The sequence below is a fragment of the Chiloscyllium punctatum genome, chromosome 40, assembly GCF_047496795.1.
Source record: "Chiloscyllium punctatum isolate Juve2018m chromosome 40, sChiPun1.3, whole genome shotgun sequence".
Taxonomy (NCBI): domain Eukaryota; kingdom Metazoa; phylum Chordata; class Chondrichthyes; order Orectolobiformes; family Hemiscylliidae; genus Chiloscyllium; species Chiloscyllium punctatum.
The window spans coordinates 46,896,537-46,923,660 of record NC_092778.1 but is presented as its reverse complement, the minus strand read 5'-3'; the positions used below and the strand labels follow the sequence as shown (position 1 = coordinate 46,923,660).

The 27,124-nt window shown below is 38.6% G+C and overlaps 1 protein-coding gene across 1 annotated transcript in view; it reads left to right on the top strand.

The window, feature by feature from the left end:
• Nucleotides 1-20,906, top strand: part of baiap2l1a (BAR/IMD domain containing adaptor protein 2 like 1a) — a 149,636-nt gene extending 128,730 nt beyond the window's left edge. Inside the window, exons 13-14 of the mRNA XM_072559825.1 lie at nt 10,248-10,288; nt 13,674-20,906. Of these exons, the coding sequence (XP_072415926.1) occupies nt 10,248-10,288; nt 13,674-13,746 (114 nt within the window). The 3' untranslated portion in view covers nt 13,747-20,906. The remainder of the gene's footprint in view (nt 1-10,247; nt 10,289-13,673) is intronic.
• Nucleotides 20,907-27,124: the final 6,218 nt, after the last annotated feature.

The following is a 27,124-nucleotide window of genomic DNA, read 5'->3' as shown; positions in this document are numbered from 1 at the left end:
GGTTCTTTGGGGAAGGGTGACCATAATATGAGAGAATTCATCATTACTGGAGAGTGAAGTAATTGAATCAAAAATTAGGATCCTGCATTTAAATAAAGAGAATTAAAACGATAAGTCACAAATTGGCAAGAATGGATTGGGGAATCTTACTAAAGAGATTGATGGTGGATAGGTAACGTTAACTATTTAAAGAATGTGTCATGAATTAAAACAGTCATTCATTCCTGTATAGCACAAACATTTAGGAGTAGGCCATGGCCTAGTGATACTATCATTATACTATTAATCCAAAAACTCAGTTAATGTTCTCAGGACCTGGTTTTGAATCCTGCCATGACAGTCATATAGTCATAGAGATGTACAGCATGGAACAGACCCTTCGGTCCAACCCGTCCATGCCAACCAGATATCCCAACCCAATCTGGTCTCACCTGCCAGCACCCAGCCCATATACCTCCAAACCCTTCTTATTCATATACCTATCAAAATGCCTCTTGCAATTGTACCAGCCTCCATCACATCCTGTGGCAGCTCATTCCATACACGTACCACCCTCGACATGAAAAAGTTGCCCCTTAGGTCTCTTTTATATCTTTCCCCTCTCACCCAAAACCTATGCCCTCTAGTTCTGGACTCCCCGACCCCAGGGAAAAGACTTTGTCTATTTATCCTACCATGCCCCTCATAATTTTGTAAACCTCTATAAGGTCACCCCTCAGCCTCCAACACTCCAGGGAAAACAGCCCCAGCCTGTTCAGCCTCTCCATGTAGCTCAGATCCTCCAACCCTGGCAAAATCCTTGTAAATCTCTTTTCTGAGCCCTTTCAAGTTTGGCAACATCTTTCCGATAGGAAGTAGACCAGAATTGCATGCAATATTCCAACAGTGTCCTAACCAATGTCCTATTCGGCCACAACATGACCTCCCAACTCCTGTACTCAATACTCTGACCAATAAAGGAAAGCATACCAAATGTCGCCTTCACTATCCTATCTACCTGTGACTCCACTTTCAAGGAGCTATGAATCTGCACTCCAAAGTCCCTTTGTTCAGCAACACACCCTAGGACCTTACCATTAAGTATATAAGTCCTGCTAAGATTTGCTTTCCCAAAATGCAGCACCTCACATTTATCTGAATTAAACTCCATCTGCCACTTCTCAGCCCATTAGCCCATCTGGTCAAGATCCTGTTGTAATCTGAGGTAACATTCTTCACTATCCACTACACCTCCAATTTTGGTGTCATCTGCAAACCTAACTGTACCACTTATGCTCACATCCAAATCATTTATGTAGATGACAAAAAGTAGAGGGCCCAGCACCGATCCTTGTGACATTCCACTGGTCACAGGCCTCCAGTCTGAAAAACAACCCTCCATCACCACCCTCTGTCTTCTACCTTTGAGACAGTTCTGTATCCAAATGGCTAGTTCTCCCTGTATTCCATGAGATCTAACCTTGCTAATCAGTCTCTCTTGGGGAACCTTGTCAAAAGCCTTACTGAAGTCCATATAGATCACATCTACTGCTCTGCCCTCATCAATCTTCTTTGTTACTTCAAAAAACTCAATCAAGCTTGTGAGACATGATTTCCCACACACAAAGCCATGTTGACTATCCCTAATCAGTCCTTGCCTTTCCAAATACATGTACATCCTGTCCCTCCAGATTCCCTCCAACAACTTGCCCACCACCGAGGTCAAGCTCACCGGTCTATAGTTCCCTGACTTGTCTTTACCGCCCTTCTTAAACAGTGGCACCACATTTGCCAACCTCCAGTCTTCCGGCACCTCACCTGTGACTATTGAATGGTGGATTTTGAATTCAATTTTTAAAATTCTGGAATTAAGAATCTACTGATGACCATGAAATCATTGCCAATGGTCAGAAAAACCCATCTGGCTCACTAATATCCTTTTAGGGAAGAAAATCTACCATCCTTATCTGGTCTGGCTTGTGTGTGATTCCAGACTCTCAGTAATGCGACCAATTCTCAATTGCCCTCTGAAATACCAGTCTTCAGCCATTCCATTCAATCCATATGATATCAAGAAACAATTAGAGGCACTGGATGCTACGAAGGCTATGGACCCTGACAATATCCGCAACAGTAATGAAGACTTATGGTCCAGAACTTGTAACTCCAACGCCGCTAATTACTGCCCAATCAGTCTACTCTGGATCATCAGTAGATTGGTGAAAAGTGTCATCAGCAGTGCTATCAAACAGGACCTGCTCACAGAACCCAATTTGGCTCTGCGTGGGCCACTCGGATCCTGACCTCACAGCCTTGGATCAAACATGAAAAAAAATCCAGAGATAAGGTGAAAGTGACTGCAGTTCACATCAAGGCCCCATCGATTGAATGTGTCATCAAGGAGCAAAACTGGTATCGATGAAATCAGAGGGCAAACTCTCTGCTGGTTGGAGTCAAACCTGGCACATAGGAAGATGGTTTTGGTTGTTGGTCACTTGCACGACAAACCTCAGGCTATCATCATCTATAATAAGAGGCAATCTACCCACCACACCCTGATATTCAATAGTGTTACCATCACTGAATCCCCACACCATCAACAGCCTGGGATTACTATTAACCAGAAACTCCAGTGGTCTTTCCACTTAAACACAGTGGCTACAAAAGCAGGTCAGAGGCTAGGAATACTGAAGTGAGTAACTCCGCTCCTGAGTCCCCAAAGCTTGTCCATCACCTACAAGGCACAGGTCAGGAGTGTGATGGAATACTCCCTTTTTGACTGGATGGTTGCTGCTCCAACAGCACTTGAGAAGCGCAACACCATCCAGGACAAAGCAGCCTGTTTGATTAACACCACATCGACAAGCCTGCACACTCTCCATAGCTGATGCTCAGTAGCAGTACTGTGCACTATCTACACTGTAGAGATTCACCAAAGATCCTTAAATGGCAAGTTCCAAACCCACAGCCACTTGCATCTATAAGGACAAGGAAAGCAGATAGATCGGAACAACATCACCTGCAACCTGTGGAATTTTTGATGGCAGATGGCTATAGAGGCATTGAATGCATTCAAGAAAGAGATTTTTAGATTTTAAATCAAGAATATGAAAGAGTAAGCAATTTTTAAAAATGGCTTAACAGTTCTCATGATAATAATGTGCACTGCTATATTTTTCAAACAGGAACATGTCAATGTCCTAGAGGATTAGTCGTGGTCATATTGATTACTTTAGCAGGCTCAAAGGGCCTCGTGTCCCATTCTTGCTTCTGATTTCTCTTTTTACAAGGCCATTAACAAAGACCAATTTCATTCTGAATCCCACAACCACACCTTCCCCCAATCTCTTTTGGATAGAAAATAAAAACAATAGGTGAGTAACAAAGCAGATTAAATTCAGCAATCTTTACTAAAACATTGGAGAAACTGCTGGTCAGACCAGTTGGTTTAGAAAGGAGAAAATGTCAGTAGGTGATTCTCATAGACTGATGTTCAACTTTGCAGTCGGCAATTGAAAAAGGTATCATCCTCAGCTCAACAATTCAGTTGAAGAATAATGAGCAATACTTTTTTTCAAAAGCCCTAACCTCCACCTTTTGCCAAAATTCCTTGGCAACAAAGGAAGGAAGAATGATCTGCTGTCAGACTTCTGTATTGCTTTGAGTCAGCTGTGTGTGAGTGGTGTGTTAACTTTTACTTTTATCTTTTAACTTCTGTCATCTCTTGCCCCCATTCCCCCAAGACTTTCACCCTACATCCACCCCTACCCTGCCCCCGTGTAATTTTTAATGTACAAATCCTTGAAACTGGGGTTATTTATAACTTTTATTCCACATAGATTCAGGGTTAAAACTTTAGGGACTTCCTGGTCTGTATAGTTTGGCTACTCATTGTGTAAGCTTATTGAACCATCAGGGCCTTATTGGTTTAAATTTTTACTTTTCCTTTGATGCATTTGCCAGTCATTTTTAATGCTTTTTAAAACAAAAACTTGTTAGTGTCTATTTCTTCAGAATCACTATGACCTAAAAGTTAATAATTCAGCTTTTGCCAGTGTGCAATGATTTGGAATATTTTCATGAAAATTAAAACTGCTAAAGAGTTTACAATTGTCACTTTTTAGAATTGCTATAACTTCTGCTCTAGCATTTTGCCTTTTTGCTTTCAGAAAAGTTTATTGTACAATTACTGCATTAAAATAAATTAATTAGAAAATTATATTAATTTCAAATTGAATCAATAGCAGTATTAAAATTTTACCTACATGAAAATCAGATTGAAAATTGTTTGAAACTAGTACTTTTAATGGTAAGGAACCTTGTTATCTGAATGTGTAATTTCTGATTATTAGCAAAAGCAATAGCATTTGCAGGAATGATTTAGATTTTAGAGGACACAATAACTGGAATCTAGTTTTAAACTTTTTCAACAACTCTTTTGTTTTTGAATCAAAGTTTATTTGGTTTGTTAATTATTTGTACATCTTGGTTGTGAAATTAAAAATTAACCTGTTGTAACAAATGTAGAGCTTGTTATTCTGAAGTACTATATAGATAAAGCAAGTTTACTTTTAACAAATTCATATGATTCTCTGAAAATACTGCCATTATAAAGTTCTGAGTAAAATATTCTAAGTTTGTTTTACAATTTACACATTTAAAGTCATGTTTAGCTAGCCAAAATAAATTATGTACATGTTATGGTTAAAATTGTGGCTGTGCTTTCAGTTAGATGTAGTGAGTAGATTAAAGTGTTAGTGATTTATTGTCCTCAATATAATTTGCCACTTGTAATCTCAATGAAAAGAACAATTAGAGGAACAAAATATAGAATTTTTTTTGCTGATATAGAATATGGTCTTTAAGTATAGAGCTGAGTATTCATGAGAAGAGAGTGTAGGCTTGACTTGTCCTGTGTATGACCTAGATATACTTTATTCTGATGTTGAGTGCCCAAAATAGAAACACTCTCAAGTGCTAACATTACTCATCTGGAGCTGCAAACTTCACAAAATAGATAGCTTTTGTTTTCTAAAATGTTTAAGAGGACTATTCTGTGTGATGCCTTTGAAAAAGGGGACACCCTATGTTGCTTTGAGATTAACTGTAATACAATTATTTCCTAAATATGTGTGGATGAAATTCAGAATTCAACATTTTAAAGGGTATAAGAAATAAATATGTAATGATTGCAGTTGGTGCCCTAAGTTCAACAAATTAGGCTAGGAACTTGGAGTCTTGATATTTGGATCAAGATGTCCTTTGCATGTAATTGTTTTTATTAATCCATTAAGGATTTATTGCAATTGAAAAGTAGTACTTGGCATAGCTGCTAGCTAGCAGTTCAGCAGAAGATTCATGTGACATGAACAGGTGACTCCATCTGAAATGAGAACCATTTTTTCAACATTCGAAAACTGCTAGTTAATGTTTAATGTAGAAACACATGCAATACAGAAGTAAAGTCCCCAGCACCTCTTAACCCTAAGCCTTTAAATTATACCATTTGAAAAACTTGACTACATTGGTCATCACATTCCCAGAAAGGTTTTGTATCATTATTGGATTTTAAAACAACAGAGTCAATCTAGCAGGCATGTTTGGATAATTTCTAATTAATATACTTCCAGAAATGTGAGTTTTTAATATCAAAGAATATATTTAAGCAATGTTGTAATTATTTTGTTGATAACTCAACTGGCATATTTGTATGCCCTGTTACTCTAATTTGTTTCAACTATTTCTTCCATTTCCTGAAGGTCAATCATACTGCTATATAGTTCCAGTCACACACACTGCCTTCTGGAACCTTCTCTGGCTAATCACTTTTCATTTGTATGTGTTGACAAGCTATCTGACACTCTAACAATCCACATATCCACTCTAATCCACAAATCTACACTTTAACAACACACAGCAAGGTGACCTATTTGCTACTTTCCACCTCTTCCAGCTCTGCCTTCCAGCCTAAAAGCTGAAGTTCTTCACTATTGTCATCTGGGAGTTTCTCTTGGCAATGTAGAAATATTGCTACCCTTGATAGTTTATACACTAGGCCTCCAGTCTGGGAGATGCAGGTTATTTTTAAATATAGTTTAAATCTTTAGAAGGAGTGCAGACCTCCTTTACAAACGTAAGTCAATCTCTTGTAAGGTGCCGAAAAGTTGGTTCCTATATTTGCAAAGCAGATGTTCTTTAGTCCAGATTTTGGAATTTTGTACACTTTGCTTGGAGACTTTTTTGATCTGATGGAAGTGCCAATGCAGTTACAGTCTTTAAATTCTCTTTGCCATTCCACTATGTATCACTACTTTCAAATTGACTCAAATTATCTTGAGGAGAAAGTGAGGACTACAGATTCTGGAGGAGGAGAACTTCTTCAAGCTTGGCATCCTTGGAAGAGACTTTGCAGTAGGGTTGAAATCAACCAGGAGAAAGTGAGGACTGCTAGAGAAGGCCATTCGTGATGAAGGGCTTATGTCTGAAAGATCGACTTCCTGCTCATTGTAGTGCTGGAAAAGCACAGCATCCACTCTCAACTGAAACTATCTTAAATCAGTGAACCAAACTAATTCAGCAGTGGGTGAAAAACTGTCTCTTGGCACAAATGTAGCTGAAGTGAGCCATGATATTTTAGTTGTTGGGGCTCAGGTTGTGTTGGTGCAGTCAGGAGGCAATACTTCTGTGTAGGCCACCATCAGGAGAATTTGAGCTGGGGTGTCTAGACAGCTATTGTTCCATTTATTATCTATTCCGATGGCTTGTTCCACATGTCTTTTTAAATTTATTCAATAGTCATATTCCAGTTGCAGCTTAAATATGGGAAGGACAACTTTTAAATCCTAATCCTGGGTTTTCTAACCAAGTTCAAAAACTGGGGCTCTTGGGTTCAGACCATTTAAGTGACAGCCAAATGCAGTGAATGTCAGAGATGGTCATATGGTCCATGATTTTGTTCTGCTACCAGGTTTGACTTTTGTCTCTTTTTTTTTTATGCAATAATAATGCTTATTACTAATAGAAATGGCACTCCAGGCTGAAATAGAAATCCTACCAGTTGTCTAATTATTTTGAGATTCTGCCATTTGCCATGCAAGATTTGTGTAAAATAATTATTGTGATCTGGACATGGCCAGCAATCACTCCCCAGGTAAGAACGTGGTGGCTGGCCTTCATCTTGAACCACTGCAGTTGATGTGGTGAAGATGTTTTGACCCAGAAACCATGAAGAAATTATGATGGATTCCAAATCTGAATGCTTTGTGATGTGGACAAGAATTTGAAGGTGTTAGTGTTCAAATGCACCTGCTTCCCTTATCCCTCCAGGTGGCAAAGGTTATAGGTTGGGCAGTGTTCAACCATACCTTTGAAAAAAACTGCACAAGTGCAGACATTCCTCCAATAACACTGCACGGAACATGTTTTAGGATTTTTTTAAGTTCATGGCTTATTAATGACTTAAAGTAACAATATTGATTGTATAAAGATTTTTAAAATTTTCTCATGGGACGTGGGCATTGCTGGCTGGGCCAGCGCTTATTGTCCATTCCTAGTTGTCCTTGAGACGGTGGGAATAAACTGCTGCCTTGCAATCCATTTGGTGTAGGTTCAGAGCGATTTGATCTATACTTGACAATAGGAATACAGAAGGTTCAGAGGGGAGCAAGGAACCAAATAAGAGAGAAAAAGTGGAATTATGAGCAAAGACAAGCCGCTAACATCAAGGGAATCCCTAAATCTTCTGCTGGCGTATAAGTAGTAAAAGAATGGTTAAAGGAGGGGTATGGCCAATTGGAGACTGAAAGGGGATTTACACATGGAGGCAGGGGCATGGCAAAAGTGTTATATATGCTTTGCATTCCTCTCTTAAAAAGAGGTGTTGCTCAAGCCATTGTGACAGAAGGAAACTCTGTCACTAGAAGTGTTCAAAATTAGTAAGGGAGAGGTCTTTAATAGACTGTTGGTTCTCAAAAGTGACAATGCACCAGGACCAGATGAGATACATCCAAGGCTTTTGAAGGAAGCCAGGGTAGAAATTTTGGAGGCGCTAGTCATAAACTGTCTTCATCCCTGGACTCAGAAGGTGCCAGTAGACTGAAGAATTTCAAACATTACAGCCTTGATCAAGAAAGGTTGTAAGGATAATCCCAGCAATGATAGACAAGTCTTTTTAACTTTGGTTATGGGAAGCTTCTAAAAATTACTCCAGCCATTAACTATCAATTATCATTAGTAGTTGCATTCACCATGCCAGAGTCTCTACCAATCGAAGTCCACTTGCCAACCAATCAGCACTCTCCTCTTGTACAATATGTACATTGTTTTTGGTTTCGTGAGTATTCTTGTGAATTGTCTTGATGAAAGAAGAAAATCTTCAAAATGTATCTCTTTCTTAGCAACATGTCCTTGATGACCTATCCCAGAAATGAAGACTGGAGTAGGTAAAATGTTGGTGCTGCGCGTGCAAAGGATAGAAAGGGATAAGATGGAAACTATGTTAATTAAATTTTCCAATCTGTGGTGAAAGGAGGAATTCTAATTATCAAAATATGACGAAAAGTGTCGTGGGAGAGGACCTGAGTATATCCTAAAAAGGGGAATGCTTCACACATCCCAGAAAAAGGCAGAAGTAGCTAAGATATGTGTGGATCCAAATAATGGCACTTTATTTGGAGGAAGTAAATTGAATTAAAGGAGTAGCTGTTTGATAAAGAAAAAAAAGTTCAGCCAGGTGGAGGAAGGTAATGATGGATGAAGGTTGTTTGAACTGACATTCTAGAAAGATTCAGAGCTCTCACTGCCCTGATAGGGGATGGAGATGTCAAGAGATTTAATGTCTGGTGAAGAAGCGACTGTTTGGAACATCGAATTGTTTGTTTAAAACTTATTGAAGCTGCTGTGCAAAGCAGATTTTAATACCTGAAGATTTGTTGCAGCTTGTTCCAGAAATGATTTGCATCACACCTCTCCAGTTAAATACTGCCCTCCTGTGATTAAAATCTGTACTGTAAGAGGTGAGCAACTGGTCTGAAGCAGTAGTTTGTCTATATTTTCTAAGCAGAGCATGCAGTACAGGAGAGAATTTGATCTATTTTCACGAAAACAAGTACTTTATTTTCTTATCCATTCAAATGAAATGAAATGATCTTTTATAATTTGGCACAAAATGGTTCTGCTTTGCCTTTGTACAGCATATACCAGTGCTATCACTGGATCTGCTGACTTTGAGGAAACTGAACCATCATTATCTTTTCTGGTTGAAGTTACTTATAATTCTAGTCCCTAAGCTGTCAGTTTCTGTAACTTTTATCCAAAAACCATAATGATATTTTAGCAACTAAATAATCAGAAATATTTCAATTATAATTCTTGTAAGAATTTTTTAAAAATGGATTAGATTAGATTACCTACAGTGTGGAAACGGGCCATTTGGCCCAACAAGTCCACACCGACCCTCCGAAGAGCCACTCAAACCCATTCCTCTACATTTACCCCTGACTAGTGCACCTAACACTATGGGCAATTTAGCACGGCCAGTTCACCTGACCTGCACATCTTTGGACTGTGGGAGGAAACCAAAGCACCTGGAGGAAACCCACGCTGACACTGGGAGAATGTGCCACACAGACAGTTGCCAGGGGCAGGAATTGAACCCGGGTCCCTGGCGCTGAGAGGCAGTAATGCTAGCCACCGTGCTGCCCATACAAACAAGCAAATTTAGTTGACTTATAAAATAAAAAATATTTCACTAGTTATCTCTTCCAATTATTTATCTTTTTCAAGGTTGGTTGAATAGACACTCCCTGCCAGTGGTAACACTTAAGTGATGGTAGTATGTTATAACTTAGGTAGATCAGAATGTTGAATTATTGAATGATTGAAAATCAATCATTCCAAATAAGAAATCAGCTGTAAGGGTTACATGATGGAATCCTAGTGCATAAATGATTAAGCTAGATACACAAACACCAGGTATTTCTATTTTTAATTTATATTTCAGGAGATATTTCTGTTAATTTAACATTAGAGAGTAGTTACACATGGAAATTCTAGTTATTGTTCATGTGTTGTCAGCATTTAAAATTCCCAATTTTCCAACAGTGCTTACATTTGTCTGTGAAGCATTTTGTGACATTCCAGGTTGTAAACGCAAGTTCTTTACAGTTTTTATTGCCACAACAGCAGTTGCCAATTGTCATGGATTGTAAACTTGAAGCATTCCTTTTGTCATAGACATGCAGCTTCAAACTTCCATTTCCTTTTTACAGAGTTCGGAGCCAAATGGCATCATGAAACCACCTTTCCTTAGGTAAGGGATATGTTATCACAACAATTATTGTTCCTAGAAAATGATAGAAATACTCAGCAGATCAGGCAACATCTATGGAGAGAAACAGAGTCGATGTTTCAATTTTGTCTTAACTTGTAATTTTGACTCTGTTACTTTTCACAGATACTACCTGTCATGCTGAATATTTCGAACACTTTGTTATATTTCAGATTTCCAGCATCTGCAGTATAGTAATTGCTCAATGCTGCCATATGTTACCTTGCACTGCACGAGCTCTCTGCTTGATCAGGAGCCGGTGTTCATGTTTTTAGGATGGAACAGTTCAAGACATGAATACCTCTTTAATCATAATGCTGGATGGCTGAAAATAAGTCTATGTGGGAGACCTAAGGTATTTGTATAAACTTTGACAGTTGTCTCAACCCAGACTCAAAGGAATTCTGTACCTGAAATCTTATTTCAATGAAAAGCCTAGTTTCATTTTTTTAAATACTCATTTCATTACTGTAATCTTGCTTTAAAAATTCATCCATATTCATGTAAATAAAAATTTTTATTATTTCATGCTAGTCAGAAGTTGATGGAATTTTAAGGTTTTTTGAACTGTTTGTTACTTTTCTTGGAAATAGTGATGTTAATACTTAGAAATAATTCACATCCTGCCCACCCCAACCCAAAATTATTTTCCTGCTTCTGCCATGCCTGCCAAAGTGCTTCCCAAAGTGAGAGTCCTTTTGCTTCAATCCGCCTTTGCAACAGCAGGCCGCCTTTGAATCCTTGCATTTGTTTGAATGGTGAGTGATCTAACTGATCTTTAAAACTGATTCCTGTTCCTAACCTCTTTCTCGTCACTCTCATGGCTCACCAGCATCCCCTTTTCCCCTCATGAAAACACAACTCTCCAGGCTCTCCACACTTAGATGGCATGGATGGAAATCATGCAATTCTCAATCCTTGGAATGGGAAACATTTTATCAAGCACTGCCCTAGAACAATGCATGTGGAAACACCAACATTTTCATGTTTCCCTCCAAGTTATGCAACATCTTGATTTATTATTCTGTTTATTAACTGTTCTTCATTATTCACAATCAAAATTCTGGATCTCTGTAACGTACTCTGCGTATCTACACCACACAGACTGCAGCAGTTGAAGGAAACTGCTCACACTGTCCTTGCCAGCAATGCACACTCCGTCAAACATTTTTATTTGATTCACAAATATCACTTAATCTAAAAAAAAATTACATGGAGTAGAGTTGTATCACACATAAAGAGGCTTCTCGATCAAACCAACTATATTCGTGTCTAGATCATTAATGTCTACTGCAAATAGCGAGGAATCAAGTACTGAACCCTGTGGAATGCCAGTGGACACAAATTTCCATTCACTAAAACAACTTCTGACCATCATCTCTGCCTCCTCCCATTAAGTCAGTTTTGGATCCCATTTGCCAAAATGCCCTGGACCTCATCAGCTCTTACTGTCTTGACCCCAGTCTCAACCAGTGGAGATTAATTCTATCCATCAAGTTTTTATTCCAATTGTTTCCCTATCACTGATGTTAAATTCACTGGTATATAGTTCCCTGGTTCATTCTGAGCACGCTCCTTGAATAATGTAATCACTTTAGCCGTCCTTCAGTTCTCTGGCACCTCCTATTTCCAGAGGATTTGAAATTTAATGTCAGGGCTCCAATGATCCCTCCCCTTGCCTTCAACAATCTCCTCCCACAGCAGCCTGAGATAAATCTCACCTGGGCTTTATTCTATCCAATTTTAAGACCACCAAATCTACTAATGCTGCTATTCATAAATTCTTCTAAAATATATCAGTCTTTCTGTCCCTTATCCCTACGTCATCCTAAGCGAATACAGATGTATTCATTTACAACCTCACCTATGTCCTCTGACTCCATACAAGATTTGCTACTTCACTCTCCATAGGTTCTAATTTCAACGAGTCATAGAGATGTACAACATAGGAACAGACCCTTCGGTCCAACCCATCCATACCGACCAGATATCCCAGCCCAATCTAGTCCCACCTGCCAGCACCCGGCCTATATCCCTCAAAACCCTTCCTATTCATATACCCATCCAAATGCCTCTTAAATGTTGCAATTGTACCAGCTTCCACCACTTCCTCTGGCAGCTCATTCCATACACGTACCTCCATCTGGGTGAAAACGTTCCTCCGTAGGTCTCTGTTATATCTTTCTCCTCTCACCCTAAACCTATACCCTCTAGTTCTGGACTCCCCGACCCCAGGGAAAAGACTTTGCCTATTTACCTTATCCATGCCCCTCATGATTTTGTAAACCTCTATAAGGTCACCCCTCAGCCTCCGATGCTCCAGAGAAAACAGCCCCAGCCTGTTCAGCCTCTCCCTATAGCTCAAATCCTCCAACCCTAGCAACATCCTTGTAAATCTTTACTGAACCCAACACTCCTTTATTTTACCCATTAGTTACTTTTTCATTCCCACCCCACCCTTTACTGTTCTAATTATATATTTTTAAGTAACCCTCAGTATTTTCTTTGCACCTCCTAGGGTTTCAGATGTTTTGAGTCCTCTGTGTTTGTTATAAGCTTCCCTTTTCCACCTTGTCCAATCCTGAGAATTCCTTGACACGCCGAGTTTTCAGAATTTGTTGACAACTTTTCACCTTTTACGGGAACATGTTGGCCCGGAAGTTTAGCTATTTCCTTTTTGAAAATCTCCCACTGTTCTGATGTAGATTTTGCTACAAGTAGCTGCTCCCTGTCCACTTTGGCCATGTTATCATATTAAAATCTGCCTTTCCCCTGTCCAAAACCTTTATATCTAGTCCATCTTTGTCCTTTTCCGTGATTACTTTAAACCTTACTGAGTTATGGTCACTACCGCTGAAATGCTGTCCCACTTGACTGGTTTCATTGTTGGCCTCCCTATTGTAGGACTTTCCAAATACAGGCTTTTAAAAACTTTCCTGGATACAGTAAGAATTCCTTTATCTCTAAATCCCTCACTATTTATCTATCCCAGAGTTACACAAATTAAAAATAAGTTGTTCTTTGAAATTCTTTTTCAAGGATGCAATTACTTTTATGCAGATTAAAGAAATTGTCAAGATTGCATACAGAGCAAAATAATCTTAAAGGTCCAGGTGCATTGTGCGTGCAGAAATTTTACATTTTGCAAATGATTTTTGTATGTTTTGTTTCTAATTTTTGTATAATGTGTATAATTTTTGTATTATATTTTATATTATAACCCTACTCCTACTTACAACCTTGTGTGGTAAAACTAGAAGAATAATGTTTGCATGATGGATTCCTTTGTTATTGTGATGAAATATTGTCTAAGTTATGTTAGTAATATGTTCATCTTTTTAATTTTGATTTCTTTTTCCTGTTTCAGTGGAGGAAATCCTTTTGCTACAGTAAAGCTCCGACCAACAATAACAAATGACAGATCGGCACCAGTTATTTAGTGCACAAGTTGTAAAAGTAATCCTCAATCGGTCATGCAGTTGAAACCAACAGATGCCATTTTAAATTAATACTATATAAGCAATCATACCTTTTGTACAAACTGCTCTTGATAGTTTATATTCATTAATATATTATTTATGTTAATATCCAAATTAATCACTACAGAAATGCTCTTGTATAAATGGTGGTGGGACAAAAGATCTTACAGTTGAAAGAGTACAGCATTTACAGTGAATCTTAATATTAGGGATATAGGAAAAACTTTTTGTTAGAGCACATTCATTGTTTGAAAAAGCTGTTATCTTTCAAGATCCTGATGCTTGTGCTCTACAGTTTAGTCAGAAATTCATTCACTTTGATGCTTAATATTTAACCAAAGCAATTGTTTTTGGGGGAAAATCTGAATGCATTGGTCATTATTTTATTGAATATAGGAGGTAGCACTCTGGAGATTATAAAAACATAACCTGTTGGAAAAAAGCAGGTCAGGCAATATCTATGGTGTGTGTCAGGTCAATAGCTTTGTATCTGAAAAATCCAGAGCTTGCTTCTTTAAAAGGATGCATGCTATGACTGGTGATCTTGAAGGAACAAGCCTCTAGCTCATTGGCATGTGCATTTGAAACAGTAATATGCTAGAATAGATTTTGTTTTAACATCAGGAATGGAAGCCATAGTCATACGTGTCAACTCACTGTACCCATTCAATTCTTCTCTCAGGGATGGATATGTGTACACACTTAATTTTATTTTCTAATCATTGCTCCTTCTACAAACTCCTTTTCTATTGTTTTCCTCCAAAATCTTTTTTTTATACCCAGCTAGAGATATTTAAAGCTGGTGGGGCTACATGACTCATTTTCAGTCAAATTCTAAAATTCAAAATTTCTCACTCCTTTTTTCTGCTATTTAAATTTAACAATTGAGAAGATGCAAATATAAAATAAGAACAGAAAATATTGGCAGGCCCATCCACATCAGCAAAGTAGAAAAGGACATGGACAAAGATCCACATCGAAAACATTAACTGTTTTGACTGAGGTTAACGTTTTGGATATAGAACTGTCAGCGGTCTTTATGCCAGACAAAAGATTAACGCAACCTTTTCATTAATGCTGATGAGCCTGCTTTGCATTTCCAACATTTTCTGATTTTCATTTTTAAATATGCTACATGTATATGCACATCTTACAGTAGCAGCCCAACCAAATTTATTTTTTCCTAAAACCAAACCGGATTTGATCCACTTGTGACACATTTTAAATGCATCGGCCAAAGCTTTACTGATCTGAAGAAAAATCAACATATTAATTGGTTTGTACTGTATATATTTTCTTTTTATTTGTAAAAAGTGCTACCTTTTAAAGCAATGTTTTTGTGTGTGTGTGTGTGTGTGTGTGTGTGTTTTGTTCTTAATTTGTACACTTGCAACTTTTCCCAATTATAGTCAGATTAAGATCTATGTAACAAACTACAAGATACTCAATTAGGAAGTCTGATCATTGCCTGCAACCAAAAGTAAAGAAACAGTATTTCTATCAATTGCAACACGTCAAAGATTAAGCAATAATTGTGAATTTGTATTCATTTACCTTGCTTTACTGCAAGGGATATGTGCACTTTTGCATGGAATAGAGGCATTGGAAGTCAACGCTTGTTCTCTCAAACATTTTGCAGGTGTTTTCCATTTCACTTGTTACTTATTGAAGTATTTTGCTTTGGTGGTTACATGATGTGATGCCTAAAATGTAACAGGCTGCTACAGGTGACCATACTTTCATTATCTTTAAAAGTGTACATAAAATGAGATAATGAATACAATCAGAAACTGTGTGTGGGCCAAAATGCAAATATAAAATATACAGCAATCAAAATAGAATTTGTCTACTGTTGATCTCACAATTGAAGACTGGAAATATATAGTGTAGAGATTAGAAATGAGTCTTAATATGCACAGACACTATGCAAGGTTAGTAAGATGGGGAATGCTATTTTCCACAGCAAAGAACCTTAAAATTTACATCACTTCTCTGGAACATTTGTTCCAATTGCGTGACAAATCAGCCTTAAATTTGCCTTTTGTCAGCTTGAGCCTGTGCCATATTCTCTTACCTTGCAGTAGCTTTTCAGATTTTCCTTTTCTGTACTATTTTAGAATTGTTCCTACTTTCTGAAAGGACTCTTCTCCATTGATGTTTCTTCAGGCGTGAAGTCCCATTTGTGGTCCCCTTGCAGGTGTCATTTATTATAGGCCTTTATCCCTACAATCTGCATTTGTTTCTCTTATCTTCCCCTAGTCCCTTCCAAAAACACACATACACAGCATTTGAGTATATCTGAGGACTAGAGCACACTCAATTCCCACTACAGCTTCATCAAATGTACCCTATTATTCAAATGTATATTCAATGATTGTTGCTCCATTGTGACTGAATGTTAAGTCTAACAGTTGTCACCACCTGCACAAACATCTAATTCTACTTTAAGTATCTAATCCAAAGGTTAAACTCAGATCCAAGAACAATGTCTAGATCCATTTTGAAACTGGCATTTGTATGGGCCCTTGATACTTTTCAACATATTTCCATGCTATCATTTTATATTCCTTTTGCTTTTGAGATGGCTGGACTAATACTGTCTATACTTTTTGCTTCCACACTAAATATAGGTTTTATTCCTAAATTATCAATCAGACTATAGTGAAAATGTCATTACTGTCTGTGGACTTTTACCTTAGAGTATCATTCCTGTCTACTGTCTGTGATCTGCTGTTTTAAAACAGCAGAAATCTAGCACAGAACTCACAGCTAAAATAGACTAAATAGCTAACTAAAATAACTGAAGTGTTTGCTTAATACTCAAAATGTGATTAAAATGAAGAGATGCAGCTCAGTTCCTTAGTTCTACAATACTGTAGAGACAAAGCTGGAATTTGTGTATCTTTTAGGCAAAAGTAAGGACTGCAGATGCTGTAAACCAGAGTTTACATCAGAGTGGTGCTGGAAAAGCACAGCAGGTCAGGCAGCATCCGAGGAGCAAGAAGGGCTTTTGCCCGAAACGTCGATTTTCCTGCTCCTCGGATGCTGTCTGACCCGCTGTGCTTTTCCAGCACCACTCTGATGTAAACTTTGTGTATCTTTTCACTAGTGAGCTTATGTAGAAGTAAAGATTTCCTCTTAATAGACGTCTCAATAATAATTCAGTCACCCATAATCCAGCAAAAGATGTGTAAAATGTATCCAACGCAGTGTTGTCATGAGAAAATATTTGCTACAAATATTCTATAGCAAGAAACTCAATTAGGCAATATGGTTTAATGTTGAACAATATACTTGTGTTTTGCTTATTTACTACCAACACCCTTGACAAGGCTAAGAACCAGGTCCTTAACCTGGTATTAAACAGCTAAAAGTACTCTCTTGTCTTCCCAAACATGGTAATATATGTACTGTTTAGTGCTTCACAATTCAAGTGAACAGATTTGTCAAAACTTTATTCATCTTTTTCAAACTGATAACATTGCAAAGTTCATGATACGGTATTATAAACCTAATGATATTTTAAATACTCAGCAGAAATTTACTGAAGACGTTTAGGCTATTAAAGAGAATTTTGGTTTAACACTAAACTGAAGTTTGGAATTCTATAACTAAACATTTTTGTTGCCCATCAGCAAAATTGAACTGAGGTTTGCAAATACAAATAGTGTGAATACCACTCTGGAAACTTATACAAATATTTACAGCATCTACCATTCCAAGCACAATGTTTAGTTGATGTATGTTATCCTAAATTTTTCAGTGTTCTGTCAAGCCTCTAAAATATCATTAGTATCTGTGTTAAAGGGCTTCACTTTCCTGGTGCCTAGAAACTATGTTTGAGTAATTCTAAGGTGATGCAGAGATTTGACACCTGAAAGCAACTCTGGTATTAATTGTATAACGTATATTTTTAAATGATATGGAAAGCACTTTTCTTTTTCTATACTTTGTGGGAATCTAAAAGCAGTCGTTTAATAGCATTATGGATTTACCAACACAATTTAAAATAAATTAACTGATTGTTCATCACTGGGACTTCACCAGGTACAAATTAGCTGCTTTGCCTGCCTGAAAAACACACTTCAGGTCATCATTAGGTCATGAAAGATACTAAGTTAAAAAAGTTTCATGTTTTCAGCAGGGTAAGTGATAGGATGACTGAAATACCCATCATAATCCAACCATGATAGAAAAACAATTCAGCCACCTAACATGAATATTTTCTTTTGCCTGGCCAACAGATTGCAGTCACAGGTAAATGGAAAAACTGCAATTAAATTATCCCTGTATTTCTGATGGAAATTTGAAGGTTGGATCCACTAAGCACCTTAACTTTAAATTGCGTTTATTGAAGACCTATAAGACTGGGGTCCAGTTGCTGATTGTAGCTATGGTGATTTGTAGTATATGTAACTATTAGAGTCGTGGAGATGTACAGCATGGAAACAGACCCATCAGGCCCAGCCTGTTCAGCCTCTCCCTATAGCTCAAATCCTCCAACCCTGGCAACATCCTTGTAAATCTTTTCTGAACCCTTTCAAGTTTCACAACATCTTTCCGATAGGGAGAGACCGGAAATGCGCGCAATATTCCAACAGTGTCCTGTACAGCTGCAACATGACCTCCCAACTCCTGTACCCAGTACTCTGACCAATAAAGGAAAGCATACCAAACACCACCTTCAATATCCTATCTACCTGCAACTCCACTTTCAAGGAGCAATGAACCTGCATTCCAAGGTCTCTTTGTTCTGCAACACTCCCTAGGACCTTACCAGTAAGTGTATAAGTCCTGCTAAGATTTGCTTTCCCATAACGCAGCATCTGAATTAAACTCCATCTGCCACTTCTCAGCCCATTGGCCCATCTGGTCAAGATCCTGTTGTAATCTGAGGTAACATTCTTCACTATCCACTACACCTCCAATTTTGGTGTCATGTGCAAACTTACTAACTGTACCTCTTAGGCTCACATCCAAATCATTTATATAAATGACAAAAGGTAGAGGACCCAGCACTGATCCTTGTGGCACTCCACTGGTCACAGGCCTCCAGTCTGAAAAACAACCCTCTACCACCACCCACCTTTGAGCCAGTTCTGTATCCAAATGGCTAGTTCTCCCTGTATTCCATGAGATCTAACCTTGCTAACCAGTCTCCCATGGGGAACCTTGTTGAACGCCTTCCTGAAGTCCATACAGATGCATTAATGGCCAGGATAAAACTTAGTGTTGGAAACTTCAGTAAAATGCAAGTTGGCAAATGGGACTCCTTAGATTAGGATATCTGTTTCAATGCTGTATAACTCTTGACTCTAGGAATACTGTAAGACTGATTTTGCACTGATCACCATAGACTGCTCTCTTGGCCTTGCTCTGAATACTGCTGTTAATGGAACTTCACTGCAAACAATGATAATCTCAGCAACTGGTGGTATTGCATTATAAGAAAAACTAGAAATGATGTCAAATTTATATTTTCAGAAAGCCTTCTTAATACAAGGCAATTAAAACCTGACATCAGGTAACAGTTCATAGCCTGAAAACCCATGAATTTTATTTAAATTATACAGGAATATTCAAAAGATTTAATAATTGAAACTTTACCAATTCATGTTGGGCTGGTCAATGATGGGAGACTAAACTCTGGACTAATCTTTTAAATACTAATTTTCTGCAATGACATTAAAACTAATTCCAACTCTCAAAAACATGACATATTTATTTCTACAGAGTACATCGATTTGAAGGTAAAACTTGGAAAAGTCCTCTGTTATTTCGAGATCCAATTTTTCATTTTCCTCCAAACTCAATACTTAAAACTGTTAAATATATAATGCTTATATAAGTAAATATTCTTGTATCTAAACAGACAGAATGAGTTTTAACAACTGTGTAACTAATGTATAGTGAGATCACATTACTGTTAAAATGTTTTAGCAATCTTGCACACTGGTACTGTTTGACTTTGTGTATTCTTGCCTAGTTGTTAATATGTTAAATTTGATCTTTTATACATATGAGTGTTAAAGAAAGGAGTGTATGGAATAGGTGTATTTATGATCAGAAATCTTTAACAGCCACACTACTTGCAAGATACCAAACAATGGCTCTGCTCTGAAGTATTAAAGAAAGTAGTTTGTCAATCTTGTTCGTCGTTAACTGCCACTTGGTAGTGTTTGCATTTGATTATCTGAACTGACTGCTACCTCTGGAACAATGGGAATAAAATTAAGATGTTTCTTTTTTGAGAACTTCAAGAATAAGATGCTCTTTTCAGCACAAGACAGATGAGTTGAAATGATGAATGAGGGCGAACATCAAAGTAACTTGCCAGACAGGAAACCTATGGGATCAGGTGGAATAATGGTTTGACACCTCACCTAATACTAGATTAAAAATTGACCCTGTACCTATGGAATGCCATATCCATTTAATGGATGGAAAATGATACTTTAAAAAAATTATCTTTATGGACTGATGTACAGTAAATCCCAAAACTGTCTGCATGGTCCTGTCACTAGTTGCAGGCTGTTTTCACTGTAGGACATGACTCCATGACTGCCATCAATGAGGTTCTGCAACTACCTGATTAAATTTTTTTCGCTGAATAAAACTAGAAAATGCACTTTTTCTTCTAAGATGGCCTGATATTTCCTCGGGTGATTCATTCATTTTTGGAGTCTGAATTTATACAAGAAATGCTTGAAGACCATTTCTCCTGTTCAAATCAATTTCCGCCATGGTCAGCTGACAGCAAATTAAGCTCAATTCATTTGATCTGAAATCTTTCTAACTTGGTAAACACTCAAGGTTGATAGATTATACGATTTACAAGATTTATCAAATTTTTATAGTTTGAAGTGGCCTAAAACTGAAGAATGTACTGTAAATGTAGTAAAGGTCTTAAAGTGCAATAATTGATCACAACTTCAGTTTTTATTCACTTAGATGTCCTTCTGTATGAAAGTGCTTTCAGGACTACTTGGAATTGTTATTAATTTAAACTTTCTTCTATAAGCCTTTCACTGGGAAAATTAATGTTTTATAATTTAACTCTTCTGTTATGTACTTTACAACTTGCTGATAACAGCAAAACAAAGTAAAATGATTTGGTGTAAGTGTACAGGAGAAACTTGTTTTTTTTTATATAACCATAAAGTCTGACTTTTTAAGTAAAAGAGATTTTGTTCTGTCTGCTAATGTTAATGAAAGAAAATGAAATTTCCCCATTGTTCCTGGTGCCTATCCCCATATATTTGGGCGGCACGGTGGCACAGTGGTTAGCACTGCTAGCCTCACAGCACCAGAGACCTGGGTTCAATTCCCGCCTCAGGCGACTGACTGTGTGGAGTTTGCACATTCTCCCTGTGTCTGCGTGGGTTTCCTCCGGGTGCTCCGGTTTCCTCCCACAGTCCAAAGATGTGCAGGTCAGGTGAATTGGCCATGCTAAATTGCCCGTAGTGTTAGGTAAGGGGTAAATGTCGGGGTATGGGTGGGTTGCGCTTCGGCGGGGCGGTGTGGACTTGTTGGGCCGAAGGGCCTGTTTCCACACTGTAAGTAATCTAATCTAATCTAATCTATATACCCAAGTCACTATATCTTAAAATAAATGAAAAGTATCTTTTAATAATAGGCATATAACCATGCATCAAACCAACTTACTGTCATGCCCTAAAATCAATTGATCTATTTAGAGTTGACAGGAGATTTTGTGGTCAGGAATGGGACTCCTGGAAGGTATGTTGCCTCCCCGTGCCAGGGTCTGGGATGTCGTCGATCGGGTTTACAAGTTTCTGAAGGGGGAGGGTGAGCAGCCAGAAATCGTGGTACATATTGGCACCAATGATATAGCCAGGAAAGGGATTGAGTATCTGAAAAGTGACTACAGAGAGTTAGGTTGGAAGTTGAAGAGCAGGATGAGTAGAGTAGTGACCTCAGGTTTGCTACCGGTGTCACGAGATAGTGAGATGAGGAGCAGTCAGCGAATGTAGCTTAATATGTGGCAGGGAGGCTGGTGCAGGAGGGAGGGCTTCAGATACCTAGACCATTGGGATACCTTCTGGGGAAGGTGGGACCTGTACATGAAGGACGGGTTGCACCTGAATTGGAGGGGCACAAATATCCTGGGTGGGAGATTTGCTCATGTGATTCGGGAAAGTTTAAACTAATTTGGCAGGGGGGTGGGAATCAGAACCACGTGTCTGAGAGAGAGTCAGTTGCAGACGGGGCAGTGACTGGATGTAGTGAATCTATCAGTAAGGTTTCTCACACGATGAAACACAGGGATCGGTTAAAGCGTGTCTGCTTTCATGCAAGGAGTGTCCAAAATAAGAGTGACGAACTGAGAGCATGGATCAGTACTTGGGGCTACGATGTTGTGGCCATAATGGAGACATGGGTTTCACAGGGGCAGGAATAGTTGCTTGATGTTGCAGGGTTTAGAATGTTTAAAAAGAACATGGAAGGTAGAAAAAGAGAGTGCATCACAGCTACAGAGACTAAGGTTGTTGAGGAAGGTTTGTCTATTGAGTCAGTATGGGTGAAAGTTAGGAACAGCAAGGGAACAGCCACTGCATAGGGGGTTTTCTACAGACCACCTAATAGCAGTAGAGAGATTGAAGATCTTTATAGGTGGGCAGATTCTGAAAAAATGCAGAAGTAGCAGGGTGGTTGTTATGGGTGATTTCAACTTTCCCAATATCGACTGGAACCTCCTAAGTGCAGATGGTTTGGATAGAGCCCTTTTTGTCAGGTGTGTTCATGAGGGGTTCCTTACTCAGTATGGAAACAGACTGACTAGAGGAGAGGCCATTTTGGATTTGGTGCTCAGCAACGAGCCAGGGCAGGTGTCTGATCTCGCAGTGGGAGAGCACTTTTTGGAGAAAGTGATCACAACTGCCTCACATTTAGCATAGTCTTGGAAAGGGAAATATAGATGTTATAGACTCAGATGTACAGCATGGAAACGGACCCTTTGGTCCAACCTGTCCACGCTGACCAGGTATCCCAACCCAATCTAGTCCCTCCAAACCCTTCCTATTCATATACCCAAACGCCTCTTAAATATTGCAATTGTACCAGCCTCCACCACTTCCTCTGGCAGCTCATTCCATACATGTACCACCCTCTGTGTGAAAACGTTGCCCTGTAGGTCTCTTTTCCCTCTCGCCTTAAACCTATGCCCTCTAGTTCTGGACTCCAGACATTTAACTGGGGAAAAGGAAATTATGCTATCAGACAGGAGTTGGGAAGTACAGACTGGGAGCAATTGTTCCACAGAAAGGGCATAGCAGATATGTGAAGACTATTTAAGGAGCAGTCGTTGCAACTGATGCACAAATTTGTTCCTCTGAGATAGGTAAGATTAAGGAACCTTGGATGGCTAGAACAGAGGAACAACTTGTCAAAAGGAAGAAGGCAGCTTACATAAGGTGGAGGGAGCAAGGATCTAGCACAGCTTTAGAGGATTACAGGCTTGCTAGAAAGCTCAGAAACTGACTGAGGAGAGCCAGGAGGGGGCAAGAAAAAGGCTTGACAAGAAGGATTAGGGAGAACCCAAAGGCATTTCACTCATATGTGAGGAAAAAGAATGATCAGGGATAGCAGAGGGAACTTGTGCGTGGAATCTGTGCAGACAGGGGAAGCCCTAAATGAGTTTTTTGCTTTGGTTTTCACCAAGGAAAGGGAACTTGTTGTAAATGAAAACTTAGAGGAGCTGGGATACAGTCTTCACCAGATTAAGATTGATCAAGTTGATGTGCTAGAAATTTTGGAAAACATTAACATTGATAAGTCCCCAGGGCCAGACCAAATTTATCCTCGGCTGCTCCGGGAAGCAAGAAAGGAGGTTGCTAAGCTTCTGGTGAGGATATTTGCCTCCTTACTCTGCACAGGAGTCGTACTGAAGGAGTGGAAGGAGATGAATGTTGTTCCACTTTTCAAGAAGGGTAATAGGGAAATCCCTGACAATTACAGACCAGTCAGTCTTATGTCTATGGTCAGCAAAGTTTTGGAAGGACTTCGGAGGGATAGGATTTAATACTATTTGGCAAAGCTTAGTGCAATTAAAGACGGTCAGCATGGTTTTGTGAGGGGCAGGTTATGCCTCACAAATGTTATTGAGTTCTTTGAGGAGGTGTCAAGACAGGTCAATGAAGGTCGAGCAGTGGATGTGATGTATATGGACTTCAGCAAGGCATTTAATAAGGTTCCCTACGGTAGGCTCATTCATAAAGTTAGGAAGTATGGGATACAGGGAGATTTGGCTTTCTGGATTCAGAATTGGCTGGCTGCATCTACAACCACTCTCTGCCTTCTCTCAAAGTATTCTGCCTGAGGTCAGTGTTGAGTGGGGTCCAACAGGGCTCTGTTCTTGGGCTTCTGCTGTTTGTAGTTTTTATAAATGACTTGGATGATGAGATTGAGGGGTGGGTTAGTAAATTTGCAGATGACACAAAGGTTGGAGGTGTCATCAATAGTATAGAGGGCTACTGCAGGCTGCAGCGCGACATAGAATGCAGAGCTGGGCTGAGAAATGGCAGATGGAGTTCAACCTGGATAAATGCAAAGTGCTGCTTTTGGAATGTCAAACTTGAATGCTGACTAAAGGTTTAAAGACAGGATTCTTGACAGTGTGGAGGAACAGGGATCTGGGTGTGCAAGTACATAGATCCCTCAAAGTTGCCACCCAAGTGGATAGGGTTGTTAAGAAAGTATATGATGTTGTACATGGATAGCAGTGAGTTGAAGGGTGCAGAAGTTACTATATTTTACATTAGGATTAAACCTTGGCACATTGTGGGCCAAAGGGGCTGTTCTGTGGTGTACTTTTCTATGTTCTGTGAGTTGTCCATCACAACAAAAAACTGAATCTAAAATCCAACTGGCTCAGTTTATGAAAGTCATAGAAAATGCTAAATAAATTCAAGACTGGCACCGTCTAAGGAAGTCATATCAGACTTGAAACATTAAGCTTTCCTCTCTCCATAAATGCTGCTAGATTGAAAATTCTCCAAAATTTTGTTTCAATTTCCAGCATCTATTTTGGGTTTTTTCAGTTATAAAATCAGTCATACAGAAAATTAAATTGGTGTTGGGTAGCATATAGGTCTCATTCCACATTCTAAAAAATGAAATTTCTCTTGGCGAAGATTCTAACTGTAACATATTTAGAGCACTACCTTAAAGTCTCCTCAAACAGTAGGGTCATTAGGATGTGGACTGGAGAGATAAATATATATGCCCCAATTTGAGTATCTGGGACATATCTGGAGTTACTGTGCAATAGCACACTATTCTACAAATTTTCTACTTTGTCTAAGTTGAAAGATTTTACATCAAATGTGCACGTACAAGCACTAGGTTTGAGAGCGAGCCCAGCAGAAGCATCAATCTTTAATAAAGCAAGAACAGTTCAAAGTGCTTCAAGTAACTATTGCACACGAAACTTAAAGCAAGAGATAGTGGGAAAAGTCACCATATGCTGGTCAAAGGAGGTTTAAGGAGAGCTTTCCAGGAGAAATTCAAGCCAAAGAACAATGCAACTTGGGGATGTATGAGAGAACAGAATTACAGGAAATAGAATCCTGTTTTTTTTAGTACTGCCAACATAGTTCATCTTTCTGCCATATTTGATCTAGAGATAAACTAACTACATATCCCATGTCTATTTCTACTTCCAGGCTATTGTGCAATTTTAATTTATGTTACTGTATAGGCCATAATTTCTTGCCCATTCTTTACTGTCCTCAGGCTAATGGTTTGCTAGGTATTCAGAGGAAATCAATCATGTGACTGGATGTGGTGTCATATTTAGACAACCAGGTAAGGAGTGCAGAGTTTAACAGAATTAATAAACCAAATAGGCTAGTTTTGAAGAATTGGTGGTAATAATGGTGACCTGAGACACACTTTCATTTCCAGATTTAACAATTTACATTAAAGCAGCTGCTTTAATGGGATTTGACCATAGTCCCACAGTATTAACCAAAGATGTCTAGATGACTAATCCAGTGACACTGCCCCCATATCAATAACCCATTCTGCCCCCACCACATTTGAACTATTGCTAAAACATTTTGACCAAAATGTCTTGTCAGTACCAAACTGATGACTTCTAAATTTGGTGATGACACATCGATACCTCAAGCCTGCAAAGGGATATAGAAAAATTGCAGGCAAACAATTGTCAGAGTATAATGTGTGAAAATGTGAACTTGTCCACTTTAAAGTGGAAATTGCAGAATTCTGGATTGGAAAAAGGGATTAGGGTGTGTCCTTATACAAACTAAAAATTTGGTACACAGCTGTAGCATAAGGTGGTAAGTGGAATGTCATTTATTGTATGAATGGAATACAAAGGTCATGATGTTTTACACATTTAGAGACCACAATTAGAGTACTGTGTATGGTTTGTCTCAAGGCTCTAAATGTGGTAAAGAAATGTAGTGAATGTTCACAAGATAAATCCTTCCTGGGAATCAGTTAAAAGGTGAAGCTGGCCATATATCTAATGCAAGATCAAGATTATATTCAGTTTGATTCTGAGTACTTAACAGGATGGATGACAAAATAACATTTCTTCTTGTGGGAGAAACTATAAGAATTTAACAGTTTTAAAATTCAGGAATTACCCATTTGAGACAGGAGAAATGTTTGAGGATGTGGATCTTTGGAACTTTTGTTCTCTACACACGAGTAGAAGCAGGGTTAGTGAATACTTCTAAGGCAGAGTCTGAATAGTCAAATACCTAAAGTTTTCAGGGTAAGGGAAAATTCAAAGGTGGAGCTGTGGTCTTAAACTTACTGAATTACTAGGCAAACTCCAATAAGCTAAATGATCTAGTCCTAAAATTTTATATTAAACCTCATGTCTCAATTTGGTTATTCTGACACTCCTAGCTAAGATGCTTCAATCCACTTGTTTTCAAGGTTGTCCAAAACACAGCTGCTCCTATTTTCACTCATTTGCTGTTGTTCACCCATCAAGCCTGTTGTTGCTTGTGGATCTATATTGATCTATCCTGAAGGGCTCATGCCTGAAACGTCAATTCTCCACTCCTTGGATGCTGCCTGACCTGCTGTGCTTTTCCAGCAACATTTTCAGCTCTGATCTCCAGCATCTGCAGTCCTCACTTTCTCCTAGAAGATCTATATTGACACCTGGTTAAGATATTGCTTAACCATAAAATTCTGTTTTCAATCATGAAGAAATGTTTTTTTTTATATTATTTCAAGCTCGTGGCATATAGGTATTAGCTATTGCAGTCATCCAATTGCATTTCAAAGATTATTGGACCAATTATGTTTCAGATCAGAGTCATGCTTAGATTGGTGC